Source organism: Triturus cristatus, chromosome 6 (genome assembly GCF_964204655.1).
Source record: "Triturus cristatus chromosome 6, aTriCri1.1, whole genome shotgun sequence".
NCBI classification, from domain to species: domain Eukaryota; kingdom Metazoa; phylum Chordata; class Amphibia; order Caudata; family Salamandridae; genus Triturus; species Triturus cristatus.
The window spans coordinates 1,352,625,045-1,352,649,581 of NC_140589.1; the positions used below are offsets into that span (position 1 = coordinate 1,352,625,045).

Consider the following 24,537-nt stretch of genomic DNA (forward strand, 5'->3'; position numbering starts at 1 on the left):
CTCCTTCGCGACGAGGTTGCAGATGTGCAGTAAGAGGTTACGTGGTCATGAGACATATGTACCACATGTGTGAGTGCTTCTACATTCTTATACTTGCGTGTCTACGAATTGCAGATAACTGCTACATTAGATCATCCACAGTCTGAGGAGTCACTACCTGGGAGTGATTGTTGATCTTCATGGACTGGCCACACAGCCTGCGAACTGTCTTCACTCAGTGACTGTTCAGAGGAGGCATCTTTGTCTCTGTTGTCCTGACGTTTTCGCAAGTCCGCTAATGCCTGCATTGCGTTCCGTCTTTCCTGCAGCACTTGTGCACAGTCAGGGACCGCCACCGAGGGTATTGGTGATTCTGCTCTTCGCAGCTGCTGTCTGCTGCGGCGATTCCTATGAGCTCTTATGACTCCATGGTGCTGTGCCTCCGGCTTGGGGAGGTGTGGTGTCCCTTGGTCTCGAGCCAGTCCCATGCATATTTTGGTGTATTGAAGAACTGCGTAGTTCTGTCAGCCACTACACGCAGCCGGGCCGGGAATAAGAGAGATTATTTCAAGTTTAGGTCTCGCATGCGCCTTTTAACTGTGAGGAAGGCGTGCCGTTGCCTCTGTACACCGAAGGCGCAGTCTGGGAAAAAGAGAACTTGCGAGTTATCTACCTTGATCGCCTCCACTTCCTGTCTTCACGGAGTACTGCATCTCTATCTTTGAAGTTCATGAGGCGATACAGAAAAGGTCGCGGTCCCGCTCCCGGCAGCGGACGTTTCGATGGCACCCTGTGCGTTCTCTCTACAGCAAAGAAAGCAGAGAGCGTGCCCTCCAGCATCAGAGACTGTAGCCAGGTGTCGGTGTATACCCTTCTTCCAAATTCATGGGGACAGAGTTGTCCTCAGCACCAACCCAAATTCTTACCAAATGTAGTGTGTCACTTCCATCTCAAGCAATCAATCGACCTACCTGTCTTTTTTCCCACAACCAGACTCTGTAGCAGTGCAGGCTTTCCATACTCTAGATGTCGAGAGAGCCCTCAGGTACTACATTGATAGGACAAAAACGTTTAGAAAAACTCAACAGTTTTTTGTTGATTTTTCTCAACCCAGTAAAGGAAAGGCTGTATCCAAATTAGGCATTGCCTAATGGTTGGCTAAATGCATTCAGACTTGTTATGTTACAGCACACAGTATTCGAGAAAAAGGAGCCTCTATGGCCTTCCTGGGGAACATCCCAATAGCCATAACATATAAAACAGCTACACCACACACTTTCACTAAACACTACTGTGTGGATGTTCTAGCACGCCAACAAGCTAATTTTGACGAGGCAGTGCTTCATACACTTTTCCAAACAACACCCACAGGCTTGGCACCACTTTTGGGGAAGACTACTTTACAGTCTATGAACAGCATGTGCATCTACAGCCACACATGCCTCGAACAGAAAATGTTACTTGCCCTGTAAGCATCTGTTTGTGCCATGTAGTGCTATAGTTTTACATGTGCCCCCCTGGACACCTGCAGCCTTTCAGTATCTTCTAATATATCGATTTTCAGGTCGAGGCTAGCGGCAGCGCGCATGCACTGCTCGCTCTGCGAGACTGCAGTAGTAGAGTATGGGAGAGAAGCAACGCCCACTCTCCACCCGTTTTTCATTGGCTTATGTCATTATTTTTCGTAAATGCTGCATTCGGATTCGTTAATAGGCTTGTTAGTCCCTCCTTAGTACTGCCTTGTCATTCTTTGTAACCTCCCTTGGCCACTGCCCCTTTACTTCGGTTGTTTCACGGGACCTGTTATTAGTCTGTAAGCACTATTTACTTTATTGAGTTTCTCCTACTGCAAGCCGGACATGTACTGCTTCAGCTGAAACCGCTTGTGTTTTTTAAGCAGCACGACCACCCCCATTTTTAATCACTTTAACTCAGCATTATATTGTGTCTGTTCCAAGACCCTCCCCCGCCCCCCCCCCCCCCCCCACCAAGTAGAATGGATTTAGAAATGATTAGATTAGCGAATTAAGTCATGTGAATTCCTGGTAGCACATAATCGTGTGCTAATGGGCTGAAGCTGACAACAGCACATCTGTGTTACATGTCATCTGCACTAAAGCCACCTAACAGGTTGTTTTCAAAAGCCTGTTTTATTAACGACACCACCAATACCAATACCACCAATAGCATCACCAATACCACCACCAATACCACCACCACCAATACCACCTCCACCAATACCACCAACAATGCCAAAGCCACCACCACCAATACCACCACCACCAATACCACCACCACCAATACCACCACCAATAATACCACCACCAATACCAGTATCACCATCACCAATACCACCACCACCACCAATACCACCAATGCCACCACCACCAATACCACCACCTCAGCGCCTCTCGCACACTAGTAATAGCAGGGGCACTGTAGAATGCTGGAGCTGCAGTCAAGACCATGCCTCCCCCCCTCCCTCCATGCCTGCCATAAAGCATAGGCCGCCCTGCACCAGGAGGTGAAGCCAGGGCCCTTCTACAGATGGAGTGTTTATTAGGCCAAAGATAGCAATGGCATTATGCAATGCCACACTGCACACTGCCGGTCTCTTCCTCAGATATATACAATTTAACAAGCAGTCGAGAAGGCCCTTTATTGCAATGCAATAGGTCTCGCATTTGCAAGAGTTTAAGCTATTAGTATTGTAAATGACAATGCCTTTTATTTATGTTTTAAAACCCAAAACATAAATAAAAGGCATTGTCATTTACAATGCCAATAGCTCAAACTCGCGTGAATGCAAGAGCTATTGCATTGCAAACGCTTGTTCCTCTTATTCATGGAATCTCTTACCTATCATTTCACTCCATCCTCACCCGCTGATTGCTGTTCCTCTGTGGGCATTTAATGAAACCCCAGGTTTATTTTTATTAATACAGTGGTTGCTGTTTCTCTGCTAAGAATGGGTAATAGTTCGGTAAACTTTAATGTGACAGTTGCAATGCGATTGACAATAAACAATAACAACTTCTACTTTGGTACAAAGTCTCACTCTAAGGACATTGATAGGATGCACACTTCCTTCGTTTCCTATTGCCTTATCAGCTTGCTTACATTCCTTTCTGTTCCCCTCATCACTGCCTGCAGGTGTTCCTCAATGTTATAAACCTAAGTGGTTAACAAGGCGGTACATAGGTTTTGTTTGCAATTTATAGTGGTGCAGTTTTGCAATAAGTGGCAGTCAGAAACTTATTATGTTATTTTATTTTCAAAGGTTTTAACTTTTCATCATCTGGAAGAGAAGATGTAGATGTCAGAACATTGGGAAAAGGTAAAACTTGAAACTTTTTTGACCCTATAAGTGAACCTCCCTTGCCAAGCATTCGAGTCTGTTGGCACTCTACTTTGATAATCTTGTTAAACCACATTTTATAGCATAAAGTATGTAGCAAAACTTCAAAAAGATAGCAATACAAGTTTTTTTCTAGATCTTTTTTGATTGTAGGTAGCAAAACGTCATCTGTAATTGAAGTATGCTTAGTAATTTAATTTAACACTTCCATCCAAAATCTATTATGCCTATATACTGGACATCTTTGTAAAAATCTTCAATATGTAGTTTGCTTTTCTTGGCCATTTTGCGGTACCTTTAGTTTCTGAATCAATGCTGTTAAACATAATGAGGAAGCACATAGATGTTTTGTCAGTATTTTTGAGGTTTATGGGGACATTTTCAAGCTTGTTTGTTTCACTGTGTTACTTAACATGCAATGCACACATCTCATGGGGAATATTTGCACTTGTGAGGATTAGTTCAAGAGTCTTGACTCATGCCGTGGTTCCTCGTTACAATGCCAATTTCAAGTGTGTTTTGTTGCTTACCCACAGCTACACGTGCCAAATGATGTGTGATGAAAGACACATGAGGCTGTTGTGGTTCCTCATATTAGGTCACTCTGTTTCTTAATGCACTTTGGCGACCATGGAATCAAGTTAAAGTGTTGGAACTGCGCAATGTTGAAATTAGTAAGGGATTCAAGTACAGGAGGATCAAAATCAGACTGTTAAAAAGCTGCAGTTTTGCAAATATTGCCAAGGGATGCAACACAATAAAACATACCTATGGTTGGTGTCTGGAATAACAGAAAACAAAGATGAAGTGTTACCGTTCAAATCATTGATGAGGGAGTTGTGGAATCTATACTTTTGTTTGACTTTGGTTGGGTATTTTGCTCCTTATACATTAGGTTTCATCTGCCATTGTAAAAAAAATATTATACTGATGTCGTGTAATAGGTAGTAGTTATATGTACTGTACTTAGTATAATATCTTGAGATTTGATATTTATATACTCTTCTATTATTCCATTGGCATTTATTTGGATGTTATAGGTTCCCAATATAAAATTGTAAATTCATGTTGTAGTGAGCTCCTTGGGGGGCCGTGTGCTCTCGCATGTTTGTTAGGTTAGTGTGAGCTCCTATTGACCCTGCACACTAACTGACAATTACCAAATTAAGTTGACATTTTGAATTCTCGAAGCACCCTCCATATACATGTGCAAAATGTCCCCCCTGTGTTTTTTTAAATGGAAACTCTGCATAAGCTCGTGGTTAGACCAAAGCCATGTAGCATGTTATTTTATTGCTCCTGTTTTTTAATGCATGTCTTTGAAGAAGGGTTATTTTTGCTTTAGATTTTGGTGCAGCAGAACAACACCAACCACTTCTAAGGATAATGGAACACCAAAATGCGTTAAGTGGCATGTGTTCCCAGCAATTCCTGTCTTCTAAATTGAAATAGAAAAAGAATGACTAATGATGTGCTCAATACAGGGACTAGAATCCAGTTTGTGATCATACTGTATACCCAAAATGGTGGATGAAAGACATTTTGTGGAATAACCTGGCACTTTGCACAGCCTCCGCACAATCCGTGCTCAGCAACCTAACCTGTAGAAAGAGCATATCAACTTGGAACCAAAAGCACATTTCCGAATCTATAATAGTATAAGATATAATTTATTAATCCTCATGTATGAAGAAAAGCAAGGATTAATCTGGAAAGGTATGTACATGCATGTGTTTTTATAGCCCTGAATTAGGTTTCAAAATCATTTAAAAAGAAGTAGGATGTTTATGGGTGGCGAATCTTATTGTGTGGAAATTAAGTGTTCTCTAAAGTGGATCTTGAGGTCCTTTCTGAATTGCAGGACTGTGAAAGTTCCAATGTTGATGGGGATGTTGTTCCAGATCCTGAGAGCACAGATGGAGAAGGATTGTCTTCCAGTCTTCTCTTTTTTTTTACTTTTGGTGTGACACTCTTCACTTGAGGTAAATAATTTCTCTGCCAGGTATGAAGCCATACAGGTTCTAGAAGCCTAGTGTTTGATATAGCTTAGTTTTAAGATGATATGATCTTAGAGTGGGAGCCAGTGCAGTACCATCAGAGTTAGAGTGATACACTCAACTGTCTTTAGGCCTTTAATGAGACGTCCTGCTGTGTGAGGGGTACCTTTCTACGGAGCCAGTATGGTGTCAGGGAGGCCACAGAGCAGGATGTTACTCTACCTAGTTGTGAGAGAACTAAGGCTTCAGCTGTTGTTTGGTTTCCAGGAGTTATGGGTTCACATTCTTCATGGAGAGAGTTGGCACTATGCTGCTGTGGTTTTCTTGCTGCTTGCTCTTTGAAAAGGAGGTCAGTGGCAAGGGAAAGACTATGATGTTGCATGCTGTGTCAGTTTGGGGGAAGAACCTTCTGTTTAAGAGAGTACAAATTAAATTTGTGATAGTTTGTTACTGTTGCTGAACAAGAGAAAATTCTGTCTTGGTTAGTTTGAGTTTTAGGTAGGTGGAGGACATTCAATTTTGAATGATACAGAGAAAGATTTTGAATCAATGGATGTCATGAACAGTGAACAATTTCAGGTCGAATTTTGTATCATTGGTGTATTGATGAATCTTGATGCTGCTGTTGATAAGGAGGGTTCCAGTATGTTCTATGTAGAAGTTAAATATGGCCTCAGGTTGGAACCCTGGTGCACACTGCAGAAGACAGTTTACCACATCTTGAGGTTCCCATCTGGACAAATAGGTGGCAATTGGTTAGGGTTATGAATCATTGTATGACCCTCCCAGAGAACCCAGGCACATTGCAACCTGTGGATTAGTGCTTGGTGGTAGACTATGGAAAAGGCTACAGTTAGGTCAAGTAGGAAGAAAAGGCTGGCGTCGTTCATTTAGACAATCAGGAGGGTGTTGTTGACTGTCTGAAGGGTGACAGTCTCTGTGCTTCAGTGAGATCTAAACCCAGATTTCTAGTCCTGTAGGAGGGTATTCCAGCTGATCAGATTTTGCTGTTGATTTGACACTATTTTACTGATCAAAGTGAGGTAGGTGATGAGTCTGGGTCCAGTGTACGCTGTCTCATCCAGTGGAAATGTGTCCTTTTTGATAGTTTCTTGGAAGTTTCCTAAAGGAGGTCTAAACCATATTGAAAAGCAGTTTGAGGACATCTTCATGGAGGATTTTCATGATCAATGATGGGACATTATTGTCTTTGTAGATGGTGGCATTGAGAGAGTTGAGGATGCTGGTGTTCAGTATGTCAGAAGAAGTCGAAGGTAGTGATGGAGCATTGTTCTCTGAGAAGTCTTGCAAGTACCAAGGTGCTGACACTTTAGATTTGGAGGATGGTATTTTGACTGGTGCATTGAAGTATATGTTGAGGACTGTGTTGACATCTGATGTGGGCTGTGGGGAGTGGAAAAACTGATGAATAAATCTGGGATAGAGTCCAAGAGGAAGTCTGAAACTGTACATACATAAATAATTGCTTTGAGACTCTCAGGGAACCTGAAAGAAAAAGAAAGCGTACTCTTTCACTCGTTAAATAGATGTTGTCAGCATAGTGTCTAAAAACACACTCTAAAATAAATTGTGGACTTTCTTTGAATAAACCTTACCTGATTGCCCTAGTTGATTGTAGGGAAGAATCTGTGATTCCTGGTTCATAGACATATGGTGTAATCATTAGCAAGTTTTAAGGTAAGCAGGGATTTTTACAGTAATTTTAGCTAGCATTAGGATTTCTATATTAACTGAGCTGTACTAGTTATTTTAACTTTAAGGAAATGTATATAAATGAAATGTTTGTATTGCCTTAGTGGAAAAATCTCAAACTCTCAAATAAAACAAACAAACAAATTAACTGGAGGAATAAAGATATGTCTGAACTAGTGGGCGTCTGGGAATGTTTTGAGAATCTAAAGGTCAGCAAATGCATTCAAGTATCTGTCAAAGTACTTTGCTTCTCACTCCTGCACATGAATAGTGAAGATGTATCTTGAACCAGCATAGAGAACGTGCAAGGGTACAATTCCTGGCATGTGAGCGTGCGGTTGGTCTCGCAGGGCCTGACTGCCCTCAGACAGAGTTAATTACTTAATGACTATGCCAAAGTGTCACAACTCCGAAATATAAAAGGTGATCCTGTAACCATCTTTCTCCAAAAATCGCCAATAATTTGAATCTGGTGTACATTTCAGTAATTCAGTCAATGCAAACTTTAAAAATAGTAATTTTTATACAATTTTCAATAAACTTATAATAATAAATATACATGTCTGTATGTCTTTATTTTAACAAAGTTTTTATTATTGTGGGCTGAAAAATGTAAAAAGAAAAGCTCTAACACATTGTTTTAAAAAAAACAACAAAACATTTTTTGTGAGCCTTTCATTTAACATTTTTTAGCCCTCAAAATGCAATCGTAAAAACAACCATAAGAGGGCCTTGCACTCCAGCTGAAGAGCATAGAGCTCCAGCTTGGTGTGCTTAAAAAATATTATAACCTCTCCTGGGGTCAGTGTTTTAAGGACCCAGGAGACAGTTTTTTAAAATGTTGCTGGGGAGCGACTTCACTTCCTGCGGCACCTCTGCAACATTAAAAAATGCTTGGTAATGCTCCTCTCTATTCTAGGGGCACTGCCAAGTTTAAAAAATGACTAAACAAAAAAGCCTTCGGAGGAGATTAATGGAACACTTCATGCTGGAGCAGTGAATAATAAATGAGCGCCTCCTGCATTATTTTAATGAGCGCCTCCTGTCGCTCATTTATTACTCACTTTGGTATCTCAGTGCCCACCTGAGACACCCTCTTTTAAAAAAAAAAAAGCAGCACCCCTCTAGCCTTTACGGACCTAGGGACCCCATCCCCTGGAGGTTTTCTTTTTAATTAAGGGGAGGGGGTGCATGGCCTCCCTCCATGTGACACTTTGGGTCCCAGGGACCCTATTCCCAGAGGCTTTATTTTCTAAAATAAAGCCACCTTGGGCCCCAGGTACCATCCCAGGGGTCTTTATTTTTCAATAAGTGGAGGAGTCCATGGCCCCCCTCCAAGAGCCTCCCTGTGCCTCAGGGACCCCCGTCCCCTGGGTGCTTTCTCTTTTTCTTTTTTTTAGTTTAGGGGAGGGAGTGCGCTGCTCCCTCTCTGAGGTTTCTTCGGTCCCAGGGACCACATGCCCTGTGGCCTTTTTTAGGTCTCGCTGGCATTGCAGCGCAAAGCGATCGGGGTCTGTGGACGCGCTTCTGAGACGCGCTTGAGCCGGCAAAGGCGGGGGGAGGTGGCGGTGAGGACATAGAAGAAGGCTTGTGTGTGGAAATTTATCAACTTAGTCGGCCATTTTGAAAAGAACGTTTTGAGTTCCGTTTCAGGGCAGACTTGTGACAACAGCCACAGGTTTTCATGACATTCGGGAATATATCATTTTGAAAAATGAAAGAAACTCCTACAATAGTAATTATTTTGACAAAGAAAAATGAAAAGGAAGGTAAGTTTAAATGTTAGTAGACATCGCCCTCAGAGTTTAACTATTTTACATACACATTGTTCCTGAATTCATTATGGAACATTCACGATTTTCGATGTAACGTAAATGTACCACATCCTCCAAAACAGAAACAACCTGTTGACAATGGTACCCAAATCTATAAGCCAAATATAAAGGAGGTAGCTGACTCATCCGTAAAAAAAAATTCAGCCTCAAATAAGCAAAATGAACATGTAGAAATTTCTGCATTTCCTATTCTACGAAATGAAAATGTTTTTGCAGAGTCAATCGTGTAGCTTGCGCATTGTCTGCGTTGTATTACAAAAACGTTAAATAAACTTGGTAACTAGTGTGTTTCAAAAATGCTTCAGAAATAATCAAGTTATGAATAAATCTCACTGTAATACTTTGCCATACAATATAAAGGTTTTTTAACATGTAAAATAGTAGAACATTCTTTACAATGGTTGCATAATTCGATGTCACAATAGTAAGTGTTAGATATGAATACCATTTAAATGTGGCCGCGGCGTTGGCAGGCGTCTACTACGAAGATTCCGTGCCGCCGGCATGTAGGATGACTACTTTATGGCCTGCGCAATGCTGGTACGTCAGGGTGATTCCAGGGAGGAGGGCTCAAGCTGCTGCGCATCTCTCTCCTCAGGTTCCCGGCTGGCCAATGAGCGGCGTCCACATGCAGCGGCGGCCAGCAGTGGAGAGGAGGCGCAGCTGATAAAGGCTATAGCAGAGCAGCGGCGCCGGCAGCAGCAGAGCGGGACGAGGAGGGGAGGCACTGGAAGAGCCGGGCACAGAAACAGCGCGGGACTGTCAGTGGGAGCACGAGAAACAGGGGGGGACACACAACACGGGACCCTGCACATCTCTGCGGCTGCCGGTAGTGAGCGCTCTGCAGTCCCCACCACCACCACCACCACGCAGTGTGCCCGATGGGGCAGAGGGTCTGAAAACCGTCCGCATCACCTGTCTATGCCCGGCTAGAGCCGAGCCCCCAGGGACTATAGAGAGTAAGACCTCACACGGCCCCAGCATGGAGAGCGCGCACACCAAGACCGGTCAAGAAGCTGAAGGAGTGATGGGGGCCCAATGGCGGGTATACCCCCCTCTACACCAACTTCCCACCCCTGGGTGTGAGGCCAGAGCCCCATGTGCGGATTGCTACTGATGTTTCCCCATTGTGATCCCAGCCTATGTGTCAGCACCCGGCAAAACCTCGATGTGACCCTTTCACCTTATCTGAGGACGAGCTCCCTCCAAGCACATCCTCCTTTCAGTGGACCTCCAAGACAGACCCTGTCTGAGGTGCATCTCTGGAGCTTCCACAGCCACGTATGCGGTTCCCACATTTCCATACAGCCTGTGTGAGTCCACCACTCCCTGATCTATGTTCCTTCTCCATCACTCATCAGCCCTTGTGTGCTCCCAACCTCCCCCATCTGCTCCTTGGGGATGTGTGACGGCTCCTCGTCACTGCTCCTCTTGTCCACGGACTCATGATCCCATACAAGTATTGGCACCACCAGACATCTACGACCAACGGCATACGGACACCAATGGACACCGGAATGTATATACAGACAGCTGGGTGCCCACGGGCTCAAAGTTCTCCTCCTTCAAAGACACTTCCAAATTTAATTCACGCCCTCTATTATCTGAAGGAAGTCCTTCCTTTATAGGAAATTCTGTTCTCCATGCCTATAGAAGTGCTTTCCCAGTGTGTTCTTGTGATTTGAGTGTCTGCCATTTAGTGCAGTATTATACCACACATGTCACCTTTCCTTTTGTAACGTATCGTTTGCTACCTCTTGTATTTTCTTTGCTCTTGATACTTGCACAATTGTCACTATTGCCACATGTAACGTTGCTTTTGTAACATGCTCACTTGTAATTTTCTCCTCATGTATCATTACTGTTCCTATTGTGAAGCGCCCTGACACCTTCGGGTAAAGTCCGCGCTATATAAAAACGCATAAAATAGATAAAACTGTCCATAACCCACAGACCAGCAAGTTCTCAGGTACCACCTGGCAAAGTACCCACAGACCTCCAAATAACAAGAGACAGTCGAATATCAGAACACAGAGCTATTACCCTCGCTCTTATCAGACACTCAACAAATCACTGTCGCCAATAAAACACGCAGACACTCACATCATGTAACACCCAAACACAGTCAGATAGCGTAAGACAGGAACACCCCGACACCCACTGCTAACTGAATACCCGGACATAAAAAACCCAACATAAGACACCCAGAAATAGGTCGATCCATAGTTCATGCGAATCCTCCCCCTGCCCCAAGTACTCTCTCCGAAAAACAATTCAGATTGTTAATGTGTGCCTCCCATACAGATAGTATCAGCCCACCTGTGCCCCTCCACGCTGCAGCAGGCGCATATACCAGCCGTGCCCCTCCACGCTGCAGCAGGCGCCTCTACCAGCCCAGCCGTGCCCCTCCGCGCTGTAGCAGGCGTCTCTACCAGCCCAGCTGTGGCCCCCTTTGTGCTGCAGCAGGCGCCTCTACCAGCCCAGCTGTGGCCCCCTTTGTGCTGCAGCAGGCGCCTCTACCAGCCCAGCTGTGGCCCCTCCGCTGCAGCAGGCGCCTGTACCAGCCCAGCTGTTCCCCCTCCGCGATGCAGCAGGCGCCTGTACCAGCCCAGCTGTGCCCCTCCACGCTGCAGCAGGCGCGTGTACCGGGGAGGGGGGGGGGGGTGGGGGGGGGGAATGGGAGGTCCTCAGACTCCACTGATCAACACCCGGAGCACAACAAATCCAGTCCCTTAGCACGCAGCCGCATAGCGGTTCTGCTGGCATCCGGCGGGGATTCCTGGGAGGGACCACTGCTCACTCCTCCATGTGGGAAGTGGAAGTACACCCCGCGGGCACACTTCACACCCCCAGAGGTGGTAAGGCGAGCCCTTCCCATCCAGTCCCTGCCTCTGAGGTGCGGCCTCTAAGAGCAGCGGGAGGTGTGAGTAGGGGGGACAAACGCAAGACGTGCAAGTTCACCAGGACGTGCTCGAGTTGCACGTGTAGGACTGTGTTAAAGTGTATTCTGGGACTTGTAGTGCTGCTTAACCTCTTATATGATCATGACTAAAACTTTCGGAGTGCAAAGCCACAAACTTGCATTGGCTGATGCTCGTGCCTGGGCACAGCAAACTGGAGCACTTTGAACTTTACCTACAGCTCATTGAGGAGGTGGAACTGGAGGGGGTCAGGGGAAGCGTGGGGTCTGACAGCAACACAACCAGATGCGGAATCAGACTAATACAGCGCATTTGAGTTCCCCCATGTCCATTCAGGAGTAACTCACTCACTCCTGGTTTGTTTGGGTCGAGACGACCAGGCAGCGCGAGCTGTCTGGCTGTGACTGACACTGACCATCGCCAGATTCTCAAGACAGTGGTCGTAAAGCCCTCCCATTGCTTCCATTGGTTGGTTTCAGGCGCGCAACGCCCATTGGCCTCAAAGGGCTTCAACCCCTCCTCGTGTGTCAGCCCGGGCTGAGACAGCTTCCCAGGCACACACACAGCCACACCCGAGTACTTCACAGGTCTTTAAACAAGCATTTGCAATGCAATAGGTCTCGCATTGACGCGAGTTTGAGCTATTGACATTGTAAATAACAATGCCTTTTATTTGTGTTTAAAAAGACAAAAATAAAAGGCATTGTTATTTGCAATGTCAATAGCTCAAACTCGCGTCAATGCGAGACCTATTGCATTGCAAATGCTTGTTCTTAATAAGGAGAGGGGGCATGTGCTCCCCTCCCTGAGCCTCCTTGGGCCCAGGTGACCTCATTACCTTTTTTAGGCGGAGGGGGCGAGCAGCACCCCTCCTTGAGTCTCCTTTGGCCCTGGGGATCCATCCTCTGGGGCTTCAAGTGGATGCCCCAGTGCCCACCTGGGGCTCCCACAAACCACTACATTGGGGGCCATGGGGGAGCCATAGGGCCCCGCCAGCTCCGCACATGCATGCATCCTGCATGCTGCAGCAGCCAGCAATGCTCCTGCCTGGCGGGAGCAGCTGTTTTTGCTTGCTCCCTCTGGGCGGGAGCAATGGGTGTTTCCCTGCCTACAAGAGCGCTGGCAGGGAGACTGAAGTCTGCTCCCACCAGGTGGGTGTAAAAATGCTACCGCTGGGTGGGAGCAGGTATAGGTTTCCCTGCCCGTGCTAATGCGGGCTTTGAAACTACTGTGTCCCATGGGTGGGCTCACCGGGACACAGTAATTGAGACGGCCCCGGGGGATGGGGTCCCTGGGGCTTTTTCAGACTTCCAGAGGGGGCTGCGTACTGCACTCACATTTAATTTATTGCTGGCTGTTCAGGGGATTGGCTCCCTGGGGCCTCCAAGACGGTTGGGGAGGGGGAGTCATACTTCCTACTTCCCTAAATATGTCATCCTCCACCCTACTAGGCCCTGGTCCTCTCAGGGATACATTTTCCAGTTGCGCAGGAGGCTGCACTTTTTGGCAGCAAAATTTGTTTAAAAAAAGTTTTTGGCCCCCGGGTTCAGGGTATCCCTATTGTGGGAAATTGCCCCTTTTTGTCAGGGTCACCCCATTTTTTTGAACGGTATTTGATACAACTTAGACTGAAGTGCACTGGGTTCCTGCTAACCAGGTCCCCAATGATCTTTCCCAGAAACAAGGTAACTGCAATTGTTCCACAATTGGAAAGACATTTAGCACCCCTGTAAGTGCCTAGTAAATGGCACCCTTGGTACATAGGGCAAGGGTACTAAAGAGGGTCCCTAAGGGTTGCAGCATGTATTGTGCCACCCTAATGGCCCCACCCCCCCCAAACGCATGCAGGCTACCTGAAATGGTGTAGACAAAAATGAAAACACAACATGTAACACACTATGTGTGCCATGTCCCCAGACACTTCATGCAGTATATGTAAGTCACCCCTACAGCTGGCCTTACAGACTTAACGCAGGGTGATATTTATATTTCATGTGTAGTCATATCTGCATAAGCAGCTATGCCCCTGTGCTGTCTAGTTTAGCCACTAGATGGTGCAAGTGAACAGGGAATCCATCTTAAGTACATGTACTGGGCACTGGTCATTACGAGTTCCCCAGCTACATGATGGCTTGACTGAAACATATGGTGTTTGGTAATCCATACTGATGCCAGTAGGGGATTTATTAAGGCATGCACCCAGAGGGCACCCTAGAGATGCCCCCTGAAAACCTACCAACCTCTATCGTACTGGTTGACTGATGTAGCTCAGCCTGCCACCACAGACAGGTTTCTGACCTCTGCAGGTGACAGCCCTCGCTCTCTGAGGGCAGAAACAATGCCTTTTCCTGCCAGAGGTGTTGTTGCCTCCTCCAAGCAGGATGACTAGTAATCAGCATGTCAGGCAGGAGGCTTTAAAGGCCTCTGCCGCCTTTGATATGCTACCCCAGCTTCTCCCACACAAGGTAAATGCCACCCCCTGCCCCAGGCCCAATTGGCCCCAGGACAGGTGGGAAAATTAGCTATACAGGAGGCGTGTTCACTATCAAGCTAGTTACACCCCTAAAATGAGCAATGATGTGAACACAGAAAGTAAAATTCCACAATCATGGTTTTTGGTGAAATTAGATACACTGGGTCAGGGTTATGGCTACTCCCCACAGGAAGTGGTCATATAGTTTGTGTAGGCACCCCAAAGGTAAGTAGCCCATTGCCTACTACCTTACACTCCCCTAAAACACCCCTATATTGAGTATTTAGGTGGCACCCCTTACACCAGGAACTCCTATTCAACCGAAATAAGAAGAAGAGTACTAAGAAGAGCAAAGAAGCGAGAACTGAGAACAAGCTGTGGACTTTTTGGGCCAACTCTGCCTGCAACTGCCCTGACAATGACGACAAACCGACTTGTCCTGTTGCTGTGAATCTGCCTAGAACCCCAGTGGACTGCCAGCACTTAACTAATTGCCAGCAATCTCCCTTGGAGTAGAGGAGCTACTCCCTGCAACTTGCAGGCATCAAACAGCAAAGTCTGTTCCACCGTTCTGCTGCTCAATAGTCTCACCGATGCAGCAGCTGCCCAGGAAGAGGTCGACATGCTCCAGGAGATCTGATCAGTCTCCTCACCTAGTGAGGAGATGCCAGGACCAACTGGAGCCATATACAGCATCAATACCCGGGGTACCGGACTCCGTGCAGCAATCAAAGCCTGTTTGAGTACAACCTGGACTCCAAGTCTTTTGTCTGAGATCAGATGAACTGTGGAGTGCATTATGAATTGTATAGGTAGTTGCTCTATCTGGGAGGCCTGAAAGTATGTCATTTCAAATAACTATGTCAGCAAATAACTATTACTTCAGTTCCAGTCTTAAGCTCATCTATGGAGAAACAATGTTTTCTGTTTTTTTTATTTGGCGTAGATGAAGAGCTGCTTTTGGGCTAGCTTGCTTATGTGAGGGTCTAATGAATGCTTGCTGTCAATAAGGAATCTAAGGCACTTCACATTTGCAGAGCGAGCATTTATAATTCATTAGGACAGCGATTTGGGAAGGGTCAACCTTATTGCTTTCTTTTCGAGATAAATGTATGAACTCTGTTTTTGAGGATTCGGTTTCAAAGAGTTTCCGGATGCCCAGTTGAAGATTGCGTCAAGACCGTCTAGGAGGGATTTTAAATCATTTCATGAATTTTTAAATACATTTGAGTATCATTTGCATATTAATGTTACATTATATTGCTATTTTGAAGAGGGTATAACATAGAGTTTAAAAAGAACACGTGAAAGTATTGATCCTTGGAAGACTCCACAGCTACGTTTTTCTAGTCCGTAGGAACTAATGGCTAGTTTGATCAGGTTCGAGCGGTGTTTTAGAAATAATTTGAAGTAGTTTAGTACTGTGTTTTAGTAAGTGTTTAACAATACTTCATTGTCAACTGTGTAGAATGCAGCCAACTGATTGAGTTGGATCAGTAGGCGTGTTTCCATTAGCATTTCTGTAGTGCCTGTATATTTGCGATTGGGATAGTTATTGCCAGACACTGGAATATATGTGTGTGTATATATATATATATATATATATATATATATATATATATATATATATATATATATATATATATATTATCCAGGGTAATATGTATGTATATGTATACGTTTAAGCACCGCAGCCATGACATACATAGTGGGATAGTGGGTGCCACCGGGTGCAGAGCCTGATATATTTGCTTTAGTAAGTTGGCCCCTCTACATCCCTCTAATCTCCCGGTTAAGTGCATCTGAAGACGTTATCAAGTGTGATTCACACCTGAGGGGTATCGATTGTTGTAAATTTGGTGCTTCTCCCTGTGGAACTGTAGAACTTGTTTTGCATATTGTCTTTGAAGTTTGGTACCTTTCCATATTTTGCAAACTCCTCCAAGATTGCCAGGAGTGAGCTCCTAGTGTCTGTCACACATAGTAGTCCATCAACAGCAAACAAGCATAGCTTGTTTTCTTCACCTCTGAGTGGTATTCTTTTATTTGCTTATCAGGATTTATTTTTTATGGCCAGGGGCTCTGGCACTAAAGCAAAGAGAAGTGGTGAAAGGGGACAGCCTTGTCTTACCCCCTCTTAATGGGGATCCCCAGGGATCTCCCTCTGTTGATCTTGATTGCCACTCTGGGTGATCTGTAGCTTGCTAGTATCCAATTCTTTATTTTACTTCCAATCCCTGTTTTGTCCAGTACTGCCAGCTCATTTGGTCAAAGCTCTCTCTCATCTAGAGACACCAGACACGACATGCGTCTCATCCGTCCGTTTTCCATAAAATGGGCAAGCCACTTGATATTATCACTACCATGCCTCTTTCCAATATATCCCACTTGGTCAGGGTCTGTTAGGCCCGGCAGCAGGCCTCGAACCTCTTAGCCGGATTTTCATGAGTATCTTTGCATCATTGTTTTAGGAGGTTTTCTACCTATATGAGGATTGGCACTCCCAGTGTTTCCCAAGTTTAGGAATATGAGTAATATCTGCTGCTTGCATAGATGGGGGTCGGCCCGATTCTTGTGTAAATCTGCCACTTACATAGATGTGGTTAGGCCAGTTGCTTGTGTAAAGGTGTTTGAGAGACCGCTTAATTGCTTCTGCAACAGGGGTAGAAGTCTTTCATAAAAGACTAGGGGTAGGCCATCTGTTCATGTGGCCTTATTCATACTATTATGCATGGATTTTAAGACCCCTTTTTAGGTCTTGCCTGGCGTTAACAGTGCGCATGTGCTGCTCTCGCCATGCAAGTGCCTTTTGTTATCGATACAGTTTCCAAACTCATTTAAAGGCCCGCCTCTCTTTCCAGTTGGCGCGCGTCATCGTTTATGTTATGTTAAACGATGGCGCGTGATTGGAAAGCGGGATTCTCGGTTACCGCCTTGTCCACTTTTAGGACGGCCCATGTGGACAGGCCGACGCCATCTTTGTTTCTGGCACAGCGCACACTGCCATGCACTCGTGAAGTCAGCCCTCCCAGGTCCTGGCACAGCGCACACTGCCATGCACTCGTGAAGTCAGCCCTCCCAGGACCGGCAGCCCATGCAGTATGGCACTAGGACGCCCAGCAGCGAACCCGCCTTCATGGGCACATGGCAGCCCGGTGAGGCCAACCTGCTCTTCAGGATGTCCCAGCAAGTAAGGGGGGGCTGCGCTGCTTGCCGCGGAGGATAGGTGGGGGTTCTGTGTGGGTCTCTGCTCGTGAAGCGCCACGCTGCCCTGCCTGCCGCTGTGCATGCAGCCAGGCAAAGTTGTTTCACCCTTCCTCTCCACGCCCACCCCGTGCCTCTCTGATCCTACTCCACAGTCCCTCGCTCTGGCCACTCTCACTCCTCCCTGCGGCTCTATTCTGTGTGCCACACACAGGTAAAGCGGACCAAACTTATGTGAAGCTGTGTCATTATTAAGGACTAGCTACAGGTAGAAAGGGGTGCCATCATTCGCTACAGTATAAAGTTTAAAAAATGTTTTTGCTACATTTCAAAATGTCAATATTTGTGCATTATTAGGTAAAACAAACAGTCCTTTAATAAATAAAACGGATACTGGTGATTTGGCAAATGTATGAATGTGCAAATGTATGATTGCGCTATCTATACTTTAAGCATGCAAAGCGCTAAACAGATACTAACTTATACATTGGATTATTTCTCCATGTACTTAGTTGATGGAGCGAAGTTGGGAAGCCTCTGAAGATTTTCTTTCTCTTTGAGGGTTGCTGTAAATAATGTGGTTTCTTACGGCATTTCAAGGCAGGACATGCTGCATGCTAGCTATTTTCTAGGTTTGAGGTGAAGTTGCAAACCATTTATTCAAATCAGGGATTGGGGGAGTAAGAAGCAATTTTGATCCATTCAGCTTCCTGTTATACAGTCAAAAACCAAATGGGGGAATGGATCACTTGTACCTGCCACCAGGGTCCATTATGTTCTATCCGTCAGTACTTCAGAAAAGTACTTAAAAAAACCCTCATTCACGCAGGTAGCTCGTACGGCGGTATATCTTGATTCTCCGCCTCTGTTAGGTGCGTGACAGCATCCTCATAGGTTCTCTTTTCATGCTTCCTCCACCTGGAGGGAACCACTGGTTTTACAGTAGTGATCAGAAATCAACAGTGAGTGAGAAGTGGGGTGTGGTGCTCCTTTAAAAAGTGATCCTCATACTACCCAAAAATAACATTTTTATTCTGTCTGGTGTATGGGAAGACTGTATAAAAAGTTTCTTTGATAATCGTGCAGCGATGGGCTAATTATGAGTTCTCCGCACTGTGGTCGACATGTTTCAGCCCGTTGTTCACCCACAAGGGGTCGTTGGGCTTTCTTCAGGACCTAAGAACTGTGCATGAATTGGATGTTTGCCAATTAAAGTATTCAGAGTAAATACCCTGAAATTAAGGTCAATAGTACCTAGAAAAAGAGACAGAAAGTGGATTTTCGTAAGTGTGATAAATTGTGTGAAAAATGGTGATGCTCATAATAGTTCAATTTGAACATATAGTAAAAACCAAGAAACCTTCATCTCGTGGTACGGACAGTAAAAACGGTAATGTTTGTCATAGATCAAACAAAGAGCGTTTAAAACATAGAGAAAAATAAAGAAACATGGCACTCCTTTAGCTCTTTAAGCATACGTTTAAAAAATGGCAATTCTTTAAATGCTGTTTTTCACGGTATAGCGAGCTGTTTGTACTATCACCAACCATTACATTTAGACCACCGCGTGTAATGTTCTTTCTTTTGGCACACATAAAATGGCAACTCTTTAAATGCTGTTGTACCTATGGTTATAACAGAATCTTTGGACAATAAATATTGGTATGCTCTGGTTAGTACTAGAGGAACCTAAGGTTCAAAAGTCACAATCTGCATGGGGTTAGTTAGGTGGTGCGCAATGTATGTAACCTTGGATGTTATAATCTCATTACGAGGGCAGTATTACATACGTATATCAATAGTCCCTGTGAATTGGGCTCTTGGCGTAGATGTATGATTATCACGCACTGTGTCTTCATTGCGTTATTGGTTGGTTGTGCAATGGGTTAGTAGCCCTATTAAGCGGCATTGCGCGTTTAAGCTTTGAGGTTCAAAAAAGATTTTGATTTTGTATGTTGCAATCTGTATGGAGCAAGCGTGGTAGTGCGCAAGGTGTGTCGCCATGAATATTATATTCCCATTGCAACTGCGTTAATCAAGAGCCCCAGTGTTTTTCAAAAAGCTCTTGACGTTGCCCTGTTGGGCGGCATTACACGTTTAGCTAACACAGAATAAAGTTTTTCTTGCTCGTTAAATCGGATGCATCCCTTTAGGAAGTCTCAAATCGGGCTTCAAACGGGGCCGCTGGCAGCACGGTACCTGCTGTTCGATTTAAAATAAGGTTACATTCGGTTCTGTTCTAGGTACATTACGTGTCTTGCTGAGTGAGGTCCAGCGGTGCTGCACAACTTGTGCTGTCGCTGCTTGCAGGGTCCCGGATTACGCAGGATCTCAAGCGCAGGCATTAAATCGTCAGGAAAAAGAGAGAGACGAAAGACTCCCACAAAACAATATTACCATAGAGAAGAAATATGTTTCTTGAATTCTTCTGTGGTTTTTAAGAGGGGAGAGTCTATTATCATCTGGAAATCATGGAAAATCTGTTGCGTGAAATCTTCAAAAAAGGAGGGGTGTGGCAAGATTTTTAGGCAGAATCGTAATACACGTGTGGCTATTAGATTTTCATATCAATCGTACTCCTGATTCATTTATTAAAAACAATTGTGTTATGACGCTGATGCTTATTTATGCTTTTTTGGGGGCAAAAAGATTTGCTTGACCAAAGGTCTTTGGGATTTCACGTGTGTCCACTTGTTTATTATGTCATTTTGACGGGAATTGTATTTCTGATTCCATTGTTGGTTACATTGGCGAATATGGTGGAAGTGGTATTGACTCAAAAAGGACGTCTCTGAAGTGGTTTGGTAAAAGACGTTGTGTTCCCAATATTCAAGCTTATCTTTTATCAGGAGAGGGTTCACTTTATACTGAGCCACGGGATGTTATCGTTTAGACCAATAATGTTCGTCTTAAGGCGATGCACCCATCTGTGCTCTTTTTTTTAAATAATTTTCTCCGCATTCTGGGTCGTTCTGGTTAGTGTCTCAATAATTACCCAATTGAGTTCATCAGTGGAATGACCATGTTCGATGTAGTGCGTGCTCATCTTTGTCGTTTCACGTTTGCAGTTGACATTGCTTCTATGCTCACAAATTCTCTGCTTGATTTTTCGACTTGTCATTCCAATGTACCTGAGGTTGCAAGGACAGGTGATCATGTAGATCACATGTGTTGTATTACAATTGGTGTGTTGCCTGATCGTCCATTTCAATTCTGGGGTCAGTTGTAAGCTTTTCGTGATGGTTGTAAGTTTGCAAACTGAGCATTGTATAGTGACCCGTAACTGGTGGTATGTTCCACAGTGTGTTGGTAATTCTGTTTATTTGGGGAGTTTGAGGTCGTGTATGTACTAAGATGTCTTTGATGTTCCTTGTTCTTCTATTTGCAAACCTTGGTTTTGGCCAGTCAAGTGTGCCCGATGGTATTATTCGCCAGTTTTTGTTAATTATCTTTTTGACTGCATTACTGGCTGCACTGTAAGTGGTGACGCATGTTAGGGTGTCAGGTGTTGGTTTTTTTTTGTGTAGATTCGAGCAGGCTCTCTCGTGGTTGATTTTTTTCCCGTTTTTGGCATTTTGCCACTGTTTTGTTTGGATAGTCCCTCTTAGATAGTTTCACACAAAGATCTTTTGCTTGCGTTTTGTATTCCGTCAGTTCACTGCAGTTCCTCTTTAGGCGCAAGAATCTCAACAAAGACCTCATAGTCTCCACCTCTTGTGAGCAAGAAGCTTTCTTCAGCGCCTTCATTCCTCTCTCCTAAGAATTCTCTAATCTTTTAAAGACATGAGGCAAAGCAGATATCTTTACTCTACTTCAGCGTGCTGTCATTTTTAATTAAAATTAAATATGCCACTGCTCTATAATAAATAATACATAGAGTTCCAAAGATCTTTTAACTCCAAATAAAAAAATTGGAATGCAATGCAACTGATAGTTTGGGGAAAATATCTATTGAAGCTCAGAAAACATAAAATAAAATGTGTATTCATCAAAGTCCCCAAACCTTATATTGATGATGATTCTGATAGTGATTTTGATGGTGATGAAAACTAGGACTTTGGTACTACAACTGGAGTCAATACATTTGTCCTAGCCTATGAGAGGAAATTAACTGAATTTCAGATGGCATCCTCTACAACCTACCAGATCCTAATCCAGTTATTTAGTACAGTTTATTTTAATGCGGGTACCAACCCAGATTTTAATCAATACCTTTCTGGTTTTGGAGTGGGTAATCCAAACTGCACCCCAACCCCTTATTTTTTTCCTGTTATGGGGTAACCCTTCCTTGCATTCCAATTTGTTTCACAAATATTGTTGTACTCCTAATGCCTTGAACACACACTTATATCTCTCTGTGCTGCTGTACTCCTAATAACACTTATATATTCAATTTTCTAAATGTATTTAATTTTTATTTATTTTGAACTTTACCTCTAGTTTGCATTAATTATTACTTCAAACGTTTCTTACATCATTTTGTACCTTTTTTTTATAAAAATAAAAATAAGCGTTGCGTATATTTTGAACATACTTTATCTTTATCCTATTATTTTATATGTGCGTGTGTGTATATATATATATATATATATATATATATATATATATATATATATTATTGCACAGTAGTGGTCACCACTGTGTATTCATACGTAAGTAAGAAGTTCCATAGCAAGAGCTTTTTTTGTTTTGCTAATAACTTTGGCATAAGCGTCTTCACAAAAATTTCCAAACATTTTTTTATCCAACTCAGCTCCATCTGGGGAAGTTTCAGGGTGATCTGTTAAGCTGGGGTTGAAAAAACATGGTGGGTACCAAAACTATTTTCTCCCCATGCAATGACTGTAGAAAAAATTCTACAAGGATACAGAAAAAATGGCTGAACAGACTTACACCAGATTTGATAGAAAGCTTGACATATACCCAGAAATCTTGCTTTTTGTGACTAGATGTAAATCTGCTCACTTGTTTTAGAGAAATTAAGGTTTAAAAAATTGCGATATCTGCTGCTGAGCATTCTGATTGGTCAGTCCTACAGGACCGTGAGCTCTGGTCATCTGGCTGCACCATGAGCAGGGGCTGCCGTTGCAAAACTCGGGGGCTCATTCTCAGAGTCCTCATACAATAAAATAAGACATAGAAGCAGGCAAGGTATGGATAACCTGAATACCTAGCCCTTGTTGTGAGGGGGTAGGGGGGTCTCATACTCAAGGGGTCAAAAAGGAAACAAAATGGGTTGTCACGGTCCAGGGGGAGTCAGTGTGGGCCCTGCTGTGGGAGTGTGGCAGGAATGAAAAAAATATTTTAAAAAATAAATGTTGGATGGTGTCTTAGGCCGGGTTGGCCCAGGTGTTGACTGCCCGGGGGAGGTGTTGGGCCCAGGACCCAGCCCCAAGACAGACCCCTCCGCAGGGACTTGCCACTGACATATCATAATAACATGTTACTTTATAAAAATTAAAAAAATTAGAAATTCACTAAAAACACAAAGATTAAAGTGGGGTTACACGTGGCCTTTCTTGCTCGTAGCTTACTCCCTCACTTGGCGCTGCTAAAACCTTCAGTTCTGCTCTTCTTCCCTGGCGGGAGCCGGGAGTCTTGCTGTCCCGTTGAGGTCCTGCACTTGCTCCATTTCCCCCCCGCCGCAGGTGAATAGGCGCTGCCGCAGAGCGGGGGGAACTGGCCTAACTACATCACCCAGGATCCTTTGGACTGCCATGCCCCCAAACGCGGCCGGAGGCGCGAGAAAAACGCGCCGTACCTACCGCCTCGCGGGACGCTCGCGGGACGCCGGGCTAAGCCCGGGCAAAGGGCGGGCCGTCTGGGGCCATCCGGGGCTGGCCGAGGCTGGGCTGGGCCACCCCTCTTGTGTTTTACCCCTGTGGACGATGGAACTGAGTATGTCTAGACTCAATTAAGGTACTGTGTCTGTGATTTACATAAGCTACTCTTCTTTCGAACTGATTGGTATTGTCATACTCTGATTTCTTGGAACACATGTGTCCGCCCAGGAGTCTGACTTGCTAATGTGATTCTACCCGACTTCTTGTACCAAGATACTATTGTTAGAAGATAATGACTAAACTGGGTAAGACACCTAAGCCCGCTGTATCCCGCCCAAACACTAGATTACATGCAGCTGCTCCTCAGCCTCTACCTACACTTACGGCTATCGATAAAATGTTACAGCAAACAATTGGAGTAGTCGTCACCGCAATTGAAAATACTGAAAGGAGACGTTCCCTTACTCCTACAGTATGTTTCCAGGATGTCGGAGGGGATTGTTCCGTACTTACTATTGATCCTACGGCCTCTGATTCCTTTTTTGCACCTACCTTTGCTGAGTTACCATGTTCACAGATGCCCTCCAAATTACTAAGTGATGCGGAACTAGGACTGGCTGTAGAGGAGTCTCCTACTAATGCTGTGGATTTGCATGTTACATTGACTCCTTCTTCCCCTGTATTGATTGTGAAAACTGGGAAGCCGGGTCCTAAATTAAGGAAAGATAGTCTCCCTAAAAAAGTTAGAAAACTGGGCAAAAAAATGCCGGCTAACCATAATCATAATCTGGTGGCGGATTTACAGGCATGTCTTGAACAGTCTATTGCTGCTCAAATTAAATCTTTAATTTCGAAATTGGACAGAATTGTTTCCATTTTAAATAGTCGGCCTGTGGGAACAGCAAAGCCAGTAACTCCCCATGGAAAGTTAGTACCTCCTGTTTCCGGTAATTTGGGGGCTGTCCCCGTTGACATTCCAATAGCCCACAACACTAACTCAGGGAATACAACTATTACCCCTAACCCCATTCCCTCTATGCCACCACCTCCTTCTACCCTTTACGATTTAGGCCATACTTCTCAGACTCCAAGGGTTCCAGCTGACAATTCTGGACTTCATTTTAAGAAAGCCGATGTCCCTGGAAAAAGTGTTACACCTTTATTAACAAGACCTGCCCAGCGTAGAGTAGATCCTTGCCAGCTGCCTTCAATAAATTTGCCCCCAGAAGCACAACCTTATGTAGTTGCCTTAGTGGGTGTCCCAGCTCTAAGAG

The 24,537-nt window shown here is 44.5% G+C and overlaps 1 protein-coding gene across 1 annotated transcript in view; it reads left to right on the forward strand.

Moving 5' to 3' along the window:
* Nucleotides 1-24,537, forward strand: part of PUS10 (pseudouridine synthase 10) — a 339,122-nt gene that overhangs the window by 212,864 nt on the left and 101,721 nt on the right. Inside the window, exon 12 of the mRNA XM_085612358.1 lies at nt 3,260-3,316. Coding sequence (XP_085468484.1) covers nt 3,260-3,316 — 57 coding nt within the window. The remainder of the gene's footprint in view (nt 1-3,259; nt 3,317-24,537) is intronic.